General features: G+C 33.6%; 1 protein-coding gene across 2 annotated transcripts in view; it reads right to left on the reverse strand.

The window, feature by feature from the left end:
• Positions 1-10,968, reverse strand: part of LOC106688370 (uncharacterized) — an 83,779-nt gene that overhangs the window by 3,752 nt on the left and 69,059 nt on the right. For both annotated transcript variants that reach the window (XM_014432790.2, XM_014432791.2), the window contains 4 exons: positions 7,211-7,255; positions 4,408-4,443; positions 3,989-4,037; positions 819-1,065 (listed from right to left, as the gene is read on the reverse strand). In XM_014432790.2, coding sequence (XP_014288276.1) covers positions 1,059-1,065; positions 3,989-4,037; positions 4,408-4,443; positions 7,211-7,255 — 137 coding nt within the window. In that variant the 3' untranslated portion in view covers positions 819-1,058. The remainder of the gene's footprint in view (positions 1-818; positions 1,066-3,988; positions 4,038-4,407; positions 4,444-7,210; positions 7,256-10,968) is intronic.

Below are 10,968 nucleotides of genomic sequence, written 5' to 3' on the forward strand. Positions count from 1 at the left end.
ATACCCCCCTCCGTCCGATGACTTCTAACATCAATTCCCCCGCCGTTAAACTTAGTAAATACCTACTGCCGTCTTTACAAGCTCTCAGCCATGACAATACATATGACATTCACAACTCTTTTCACCTCCGCGATCAATTATTGGACCTCACCATTCCAGACCACTACATCCTCACTTCCTTCGACGTTGAAAGCCTATTTACTAATATCCCCATAGATAAAGTTTTATTTTTAGTAGAATCCAACTGGTCCACCATTGAAACACATACTTCTCTAGACCTTCCTTCCTACCTCAAGTCTCTCCAACTTTGTTGCGAATCCGGCTACCTCACATTCCAGGGTCTATTTTTTAAACAAATTTCAGGCCTAGCTATGGGTAATCCTTTAGCCACCGATCTCTCTAATATCGTACTCTTTGCTGACCGCACCCCCCGACAAACTTCTTCAAGGAAGAAGAAAAACTCTTAAACTTTCTTTAAAAAATCCTTCCTAAATTCCACAACAAAATTCAGTCCACTTTTATGGTGATGTTCTGTTTAGAAAATAAGCCTGCCTGAAATAACAAAATCTTGTTCTAGGCTGTTATGAAAAAGACATGACGGCCGAAAATCTTTTTCAGCAGGCAGCAGCACTGTTTAACAGGAACTGAGAGCAAACCAACAGAAAAGTAGGATAGAGATAATATTTATTTTGGATAAATAATTATATAAAGAATAATTACTATATTGAAACCATCCCCTCCTCCTTTTCTCCTCCCTCACAAACATTTTCTTAAAATAATATATCTATGAGTTTTTCAACTTAATGATAGATACTTACATGGTGTACACTATTATCAGTTTTACCTAATTTTTCAATAAGCCTTCTTGATTTTAAATCCTGTTAGAATGGACTTCTGTCTTTTGTATCCGAGTTTTATCTATCATCAATATTACTTTAGTCCTTTCAATGAAGTATTGATCTTTGCTGCACCAATATTAAGTGTTTCACCAAGCTCATGTATGTGAAGCCCCTTAGTGATCTGTCCTATCTCAGTGGTACCCACTCATTTCGCAATAATCAAAATCTGTAAGTCAATAAAAACCAATTAACAATTAGAGAATGAATATTGTAACATGTTATGATTTTATCTAATTAAAAACTATGTTAATTCAAAGATGATAATTGCTTTATCTGAAAAGGATTTATTTTTTCTTCTTTAACTGGTGCTAGTATTCCCAGACTTTGAAAATGAATTTATATTGACTATGGATGCTAATGACAGGGCGCTTGGGGCCATCTTGTTGCAGGAATCAGATATTGGGGATAGGGTGGTGGCTTTTGCCAGCAGACAGCTGTCGGACGCTGAGTCGAGATACAGCACACTTGAGCGCGAACTCTTAGCCATCATTTGGGCAGTAGACCATTTCTGCCCGTATTTGTTTGGTAGGCGATTTACTCTCCGCAACGATCATAAACCATTAGTTTGGACAGACGACCTTAAAGAGTCATCAGCTAGAGTCGGACGCTGAAAAGAAAAGTTGCGTACGTATAACTTTCAAATTGTCCACCAAAAAGGCTCACAAAATGTTGTCGCGGACCGGCTATCCAGAGCTCTTTATGCGAAGCTGCTCCATGATGCAGGCCCCTCTGGTGCTGCCCGAAATAATGTTTCTCGATGAGGGGACTACAGTAGGTGCAGATGAAGTCCCTGCAGGATCCTGCCATACATATCTCAACGAGACGGATACTATAGTCAACCAACATAAGCGGCAGATTATTTGGAAAACAAGAACTAAAGGTGCGTCGCGAACAGAACATACTAAGTACGGCAGACACAAAATTGTAACGGTATGGACCGTTCCCTCGGTTATACTGGGAGATATTATCTGCTTATTCAATGACTTAACCAAACATTCCAAAACATATTACATGTATGTTGGAAATAAAACAATCTTAGATCGAATTAAGCACCTATTGGAAACAGAAAGGATAGGAACCGATAGGAACATCATTTTATGTTCTAAAATTATGGAAACAATAAATGATCCCGAGCATCAAAAAGAGTTAGATGAAGCCTATCATGAAGGAATAACTAACCATCGCGTTATACCTGAAACTCTCGCCGCATTGTGTCGCAGTTGTTAGACAACTTCAGTAAATTAGCTATGGCATGCTCCTTGCCTACCAAAACATCCGACGTCGTTTGGGAGGGTATGTTTGCCTGAATGTCATGCTATGGGGTACCGCAAACCATTACGTCTGACGGCGGGAGGGAATTTTGAAACGCTCGTACAACCACAGAATGTTCCGAGTTGAACATAAAATGGTATTTCAATTCCTCCGGGAACCCACAAGGGCGCGGGTCCATTGAACGCCTACACAATACTCTAGGGGAACATCTTCGGTTGTTCCAATTACATAAGGGACTAGGAGCTACTGCAGCAATGCCTAGAGCGGTGTTAGCATACAATAACACAATTTATTCTGCCATGGGGTTTACACCAGTAGAAGTTGTATTCAGTCACCCGGTACAAAGAAGGGGAGATTTGCTAACAACGACATACACGCATCTAAAAGACACCCTAATTCACAACCGTAAAGTAAGTAGACTTCTCAAAGAAAAACTTCCCAAGGTGAATCACATTTCCTCAGCAGTACCAGATGATTCACATAAAGTTTCATTGGGTACGACTGTATATTGTCAACCATCATCCGGTGGTCACAAGGGGGGTCAGCGTTATGAAGGGCCTTTCAAAGTGGAGCGCTACGAGAATACAACATAGTTTCCATTCAGGAGATAACTGGTGCTCAGAGGGTTAGGAATACCCACTTATGGCACCTCTGCATCCCTCTCGATCCAGGCAAGTAAAGTCATAATTTGTTTCTCCCTTTCTTTCAGTCTAATTAGCTATGTTATTTTCTTATATGATTTTCTTGTTATTATAATATGTATATATAGTAGAATTTATAGCTTGTTTTGTTTTTCGTGTTCTTTTTGTACACTTTTTCTCAAGGAATTGTTCTTAAGTTTTTTATTATTATGTTTATGTCTTTTATTTTGTGAACTCAAAGTTCACTTCGTGAACTGGGATGGAGGTGATAAATAGTGTATACTATAGTACTATTATCAAACAAGCATTGTAATAACAGCTGATAGCCTATGTGGATGGTAAAAATAAATGACAGTATAATTCAAGCATTCACATTATTCACCTCGTGTCTATTTCCTCCTATTTTAACTTTATTATTCTAAGTATTTTAACTTATATATATACACACACATTGTTATTCATATATAAGTTACTTACCCATTGTATCATATATTTAATTTTTCTTTCGTACAGTTCATTATGTTAATTCAAATTGTTTTGCAGTTTTTTAGACACTACTTATATATCTTATCTTATAAATTTCTTCTTACCAATATAATATTTCATCTTTCATTGTTATAAATCTACTTCTATGATTACTATTGAACTATTTTATTTTCAATTCATTGTTATGTATATTTCTAAATTTATTAATTTTAATTATTATGTTTCTTTGAATGATGGTTGTTATCTCTTTTTGTTTTTTAGCCCTGATGAAGACCCAAAATTCAGGTCGAAACGTTGGCATGGATAAATAATTTTTGTTTTATTTGCTGATCACTCCCCTCCCCCTCCCATCATTTCCACATATTAATCTATGGTCAACTATCAACACCTCATTATGATTTTATAATTTTGATGATGATTTTATATTTTGAAAATGTATTATATGGTATATACATATGTGTGTGTATATATATACAATAATATATATTATTATCCAGACATATGCATATATTATTTGATAATGTATTATATGATTATATAATTTATGATTTTTTAATATTCAGTTTGAGGATTTTTTTTAATTCTTAGAATTTGTAAAGCAATTAAAAAATTCAATTATTTAAGAGCCCCAATAAGCAAATTCGTCATTAATTTCATGAAGTTATTAAATAAAAGTTATAAAGTTCATACTCAGAGTCATCCATCCTGTGAAGGGTGAGAGTTGGTGGTACCAAATGCACTGAAATCAAAATTATATTTGTTCAAAATCAATAAATAGCTTAATGTTAAATAAGTTTTAATTATTTCTAAAATAAATTTCTTTCCCTGCTCTGAAAAACTTTTGTCAAGAAGTTGGTGCAAAAGACTTGCCTATAAACTCGAGGAGTGTTTTTAATAGACAATTCCAGACAATTAGTGGAAGACACTAGTATAAGATTTCCTAAGCCAATATGGAAATACTAAGAAACAGTAAATAAACTTTGTTTCATATAAAAAATCAATTTTTGTTTGCCTTTTCTCTTATTTGGATTTTATTTTGCCTTTTTATTTCTATTTGTCTTAACTTAGCTATCAACAATCATAATCAATAAATATCAAACATTACTTACTCTTCATAGGAGTGGGCCTTCTTGGAGCAGGGGATCCTGCAAAGACATTATAAATGGATTAATGATATAGTCTTATTTGGAATTTAATCCTTACTATTAATTAAAACATATTTCCTGAGACATGTTGAGGATAATGTTAGGAACCAACCAATGAAGGATACTAGCAGAAATATACAAACTCTTTTAGGAAGCAAATGTACATTTTATTAAGTGGTTAACTAATAGAGACAGACTAAGAAGCCAGATTGAATGAAGAAGAAATTACCAATAACTGCTCGTGTACTGGACTGTAAGTAAGTAGGAGACGAAGGCTAACATAGGAAGACATTCCCACTTGAGAAAAAAATGCACAGATCATTTTAAGAATGAATGCACAAGACCAAACTGAGAGGCAAACCATCATTGAGGAGGCCATGGTTTGAAGTGGACTGTATAGGCATTGGAAGTGAAAGTGTGATGAGATGTCTACGTCACATAACTTTTACTTACCACCTTACATACATCCCCAAGTTTTGTATAAATTAGTGGGGTCTTGTTGAAGTTATTGCTATTTTTGTGATTAAAAAAAAAAATTTGCATGGAAGTGAAAATTATTAACAAAAAATTTTTATTTTTCTGTTGCTACAAAAATTTGTCTTTTAGGGTGTCTCAAGGTAAGAATAAAGAACATAAATTTCGTTCCCATCAAGAAAACAATAGTTTAACAAGATATAACAAAGCTATAATGCAATTAAGAAAGATCATACAGTTCAGCTTTTCCTGTTCAAATTGGATGTCTATTTTAGTTTTTCTCCTTTACTTATTCATAAGATTATTTAATATTTATGCATTGTTTATTATCACCAACTATGAGAACTAGTTGTTTTTTAAATTAACAAAATTAAAGGTACTTTGCAGAATAATCCGCATTTAAGTACAACAATTCCAATGATCATTCAATATTATGTTGACATACCAACTTTAATCAAAATTGCTATAGCTGTTTTTGAGAAAATTAAAAAAAGGTGAAAAATCGTTTCCATAAAATGGATCTTCAGTGGTTTGATTTTTCTCTCATCCTAAGCATATACCTACCTTAAATATGTAATTTCAGTTTCATACGACTTTTCGTTTTTGAGCTAGGCTGACCACACACAGAGACTAATTTATCAGTTATGGTTATTTCGAATCAGGGAACCACAAAACATGCATTTCAAATTGAAAATTTTTCATGAACACAATATTTCCCTGTATTATATATTTCATACATAGGTAACTGGAACCAAAAATATAAAATTTAAGGATGTTTTTTGGAGTGAAGACACTGAAAATGAACTCATTTTCCTTCCTGAAATGGTTAGTAATTTGCAGAGGAGATTGCAATCTGAAGACTCGTTTTGTACCTGTATAATTACAGAATATTATGAATTAATTTTATTATTTTTCCTCTTCATTAAAGTCTGTCTTTTAAGTGGGTTGAGGGGATGAAACCCTTTTATAGAAATTTCCAGTAATAAGAAAAAGTTGAAATTTTTCTACTTGCTGGAGATAGCGAATATGTTTGCACAATTTCATAGATCAATTTGAACACTTATTACTTGTACAAACATTGAACAAATTTGAATGTTTTGGTACTGTTGGAAAGATGAGTTTTCCCTCTTTCTGAACATAACTATAAAGTATATATTTGCTAGATTTCCTTAATATCTCAAAAATCATCAAATTGTATAATAAAAAGTCATAACTTTTTAAAAAGCCAATTGACTTCATAACTAGAATAGTGAATTTTTCAGTAAAACTATAATTTATTTATTAGCTAATTAGTCATTTAGTTAGATGATTAATTATAACAACTGATTTTAAAATGTGAATTGTCAGCTTGTTACTAGGCGACGCCTTATTAACTCATACCAGCAACCTCCTTCTGGAATTCTCTTCCCATCTCCAGTGGCCAGTCCTCATCCATTCTTTCCTTTACACACCTATTCCTCCACTTATTGTATAATCAAACCTCCGCATCATTGTAATAAAATAAATAGGCATAGATTGATTAACATTATAAACAGTAGTTAAGCCAATATCCCAATGTAATTTCATTTTACTTACTGAAAACTTTTGTCATGTTTCTTCTTAAATAAACAAAAATTGTAATGAAAATAATACAAATAAAAATAAATATAATTGAGTTAAATACTAATACTAAGTAAATACTATTTATACACAGAATATTTACAATTTAATTATTAATCATGGCGCATATTTATATAATAAATAATTATTACTATTGTTAAATTTATTTGAATGACCAGGGTTTTTTGTTCCTGTGCATACCTCAGACTAGCTGATTTATTCCCGTAAAACACAAAAAAGGTGAATATAATTAATTATAATTTGAAGTTAACTTAAATAAAATAATAAAGAATAAGAATAAAGTTATTATTCGAAATGTACTGACCTAAGAAAACGTTTCCACTTTTAAAAAAATGAAAATAATTCAATACAAAGTCAAATTAAGTAAGTGTGTTTATGATAATTCGAGGTACGGTCCTTCCTCTAAATAAAGACTTTTTTTCATATCGTTATATTAATAGTAAAGACCTACAATCAGTCAGGGACACAAGTCCTACATTGTATAGAGAATGAACCTCATATCAATATTAACTAACTATAATTAATTACATAAGTTGTTCAGTGCAACAATAAACTTTGACAATTATGAACAAAACTAACCAATAAGAATATTAGACAATATTATTTGATAAACACTATTTGTAAAGAAAGTGTTATTAAATTCTTAATACAAATATAGTGGAATTTTATTTACCAGTACGTCTACCAATTGGTGTTTTAGGACAAGGACTCCTCGATCCTACAAAAAATTCAATCAATAAAATTAAAATACAGTTCACATTACTTAAAATTAAAGATAATAATAATTACTAGCATCAATAGATGATATATTTTTTACAATAATTGCTATATGTATAATATTTATTTTTATATAATTTTTTCCTTAAAAAATTGAATAGAAGCAATGAATTATAAACAAAAAAAATTGTAAATAAAAAATCATAATTTGATAATTAACTATCACATGGAAATACTATTATAATACTGATATATATATATACACACATGGAAATGTTCCATTATATATGCACTTTTGATTTTCAGATTATTTTTTAAAAGTTGTGTATAAATATTAAATAAGACAAGCCAAATAATCTCTTCATGAGTCTTATAAAATTTTTATTTTTCTCTGAATTATAACATTTCGAATAAATATACATCCATTACCAAGATAAAAATCATTCATTCATACTTGCTATTTTTCTGATTTTAATCAAGGAATTTCATCTGCATATTCAAAAAATATTATAAATACTAAATACTTGTAAAAAGTAATTTATTGTAAAACTATCCTCAGACAGTTCTATAGTCTGTCTGATAGCCCGAAAAGCTATCAATAACAACTGTGATAAAGTGAATTAGTTTAAATATTAAATACACCTTAATGTATAAATAGAAAAGTAGTTATCAATCTAGAAATTTATTAAATTACATTTTTCAAAATTAATATTCATTTTTGTTTTATTTTAAAATAAATGTTTTTACTACAAATCAGAATAAAGTTCAAATTCATATCATCAAAATATTTTTTATAGATTTAAAAGATAATAAAGATTTTTTGAGTCTCACAATTACCAAAACATTACTGGAGTTAGTTAACCAAATACTTTGTTGTAACGTATATCATAAAGTTTAGGAAGGAGATAAGATTTCAAAAGGTTTTTTTCAGGGTTTTCTTAAATAATTACTAAGGACTGTACTTGTGTAGAAGATAGTCAAACACAAGAGTTGTAGGTAATGATAGACGACAGTGAGAAACACAATACTGCAGCCTTTCTAATCAGTATTATGTTGTGTTTGTTGTTTCTGATGTTATCTTTTTTTTATTTAAACAAATTTAGGCCTCGACTTCTACTGAAAAGGACTCTTTGTGGGATTGTTTATCCCTTGAGGAAATATAACAGCCAGGTTGTTATTGATTTTTGTAAATATTGTATTTTTCATTCTGTTTTTTATTTTTTAAATATTTTCTTTTCATTCTACCTTGTTCATTTACTGTATGAAATTTTTTAAAAATTTTATTCTTTGGTTTAAACTTTTTATTTAGCATTTATTTAAGTGAGCTTGTGAGTTTTTAATATAATATGCATATAGGAATTTTTTTTAAATTGTAAATAGTATTTCATTATTGTTTTTGTTTTCTATGTTATTATATTGTATAGTATTAGTTTTCGAGGATTGTTCAGAACTGGTGGGGAGAAGTTACAGTCTGAGTGACCTGTCACTTCGATATCAGCTGAATGAGAAGATCTTGTGAGGTAGAGGGTGTGGTGGAGATAGGGTTGAACCGGTGTGGATTTAGTAGGAAGAACTTGCCGGTACATATTGTAGGTAGTATACTGAGGGAATACAAAGTGATTATGGGGTATGATCTGCTAGGAAAGGTGGGTGCTTGGGTTAATAATATCTAGGGAAAATGGAGAATAAGGTTGGGGGCTAAAATTTACAAATTTTATGACAAAAAAACCTGAGGACGAGTAGGAGCAATCAATCAAGCTGAGGACTGGAGACAGAGACTTAAGAGAGAATATGAAGATATTTTTTTTAAAGAAGGAGACATGCTTGTGGCTACAGGGAAGACAGTACATGAGATCATACTAATAGAAGATAACGTTACATATGTGAAAGAGAGGAGATACCCGCAGGCCCTACGTCACCACATCCGGGAAGAGCTGAAAAGTTTAAAACACCAGCGAATAATTATTGATAGTACATCCCCATACAATAGTCCATTGTGGGCAGTTAAAAAGAAGAATGTGCCAGGTGGAACTACCGAAAAGTACAGAGTGGTGATGGATTACAGAAAGCTGAATGAGAATACCATAGACGAAAAGTATTCGATCCCCAGATTTGAAGACATTTTTGACAGGCTGAGCAGGATGATGGTATTCAGCACATTGGACATGAAGGCCGGATATCATCAAATCAAAATACACCCTTAGGATCAACATAAGATGGTATTCACATTCGAGAGAGGCCACTATGAACTTACAAGGATGCCGTTTGGCCTAAAAAATGCTCCCATTACCTTCCAGTGCCTGATGGATGAGTTTTGGAGGAGAATAGTCGAATCAGTATGCCAGATTTATATGGATGATCTTCTAGTGTTCAGTAAGAACGAAGACGAAAATGTGCAACATTTACACAGCGTATGCCAGGGAATCAGGCAATTTGGGTTCAAATTATCGGGAGGGAATCATCGTTGGGGCAGGAACAAATAAATTTTTTGGGCCACACGATTTCCAGGGAAGGAGCTAAACCCGATGCAGATAAAGTCATAGCTATGCGGAAGATGACAGTACCTAGGGATGTGAAGGAAATTCGGAGGTTACTGGGAAAATTAAATTATTACTGAAGATTTGTGCCAGAAATGGCTGAGTACCTCGTCTCACTCAACAACCTTCTGAAGAAAGGCAGGAAGGTGATCATCACTCTGCTGGTGGAAGACAATATCAGGCGGTGCATGGAGAAGCTGCAGCAGGAGCCGGTGATTGCTTTCCCTAACTTCACTCGGCAATCCACTATCACTACAGATGCGAGTGAGTATGCATTAGGAGCGGTGTTGTCTCAGGATGGTAAAGGGGGAGATCGCTCAGTGACATATGCCAGTAGGCGCCTAACAGAGACAGAGACCGGATACAGTGCGTTGTAACGTGAGGTCTTGGAAATAGTATGGGCTATTGACCACTTTAGACCTTATATATTTGGCAGAAGCTGTAGGATACACATGGACCACAGGCCTTTGCAATGGGTGGGAAAGCTGAAGGAGTCTTAGGCTAGAATTACGCGTTGGAAGGAGCTCCTCGCACAGTATAACATGGAAGTAGTGTATAAACCAGAAAAGGAAAATGTGGTAGCCAATTAATTGTCTTGAGAAATTACTGTAAATGCAGTAGAAGAAGAGGCCGGAGAACTATCTAGGCAATTCCTGCGGGAGTGGACACTGGTAGAGGAAGAAGAACAGAATGTGGTGGAGGAAGAGGATAGGGAGGAATCTTCATCTAATGAGAGCTCGGAGAAAGGAAGACCAACAGATTTGGAGAAACTGGAGGACATAATTAACGACAAGAGGCGGCAGATTGTATGGAAGACAAGGACCACTGGATTACTCAAAGTTGAGGGCAGCAAGTATGGGAGGAGCAATATCACGATGATTTGGTCGCAGCCAGGCGTGAAGAATGACCAGATCTGTAGAACGTTGAATAATGCTTTTAAGCCTGGAAAAATGTATCACTTGTATATGGGAAATGAAACCGCTTGGGGGAAGATTAAGCGTCTATGGTGTGATGAACACATATGAATGGATAGGACATTCGTCCGATGAAACCTGATGGTGGAAACCGTTTGGGAAGGCAAAAAAAAACGCCAGAGAGAGGTGACTGTCGCCTATCATCAGGGCAAAACAAATCACCGCTGAATTTTGGAGACCCTGCAAGCGTTAAAGAGAAGGTA

Source organism: Halyomorpha halys, unplaced genomic scaffold (assembly GCF_000696795.3).
Source record: "Halyomorpha halys isolate HHAL.00 unplaced genomic scaffold, Hhal_1.1 Scaffold1113.1, whole genome shotgun sequence".
Classification (NCBI taxonomy): Eukaryota; Metazoa; Arthropoda; class Insecta; order Hemiptera; family Pentatomidae; genus Halyomorpha; species Halyomorpha halys.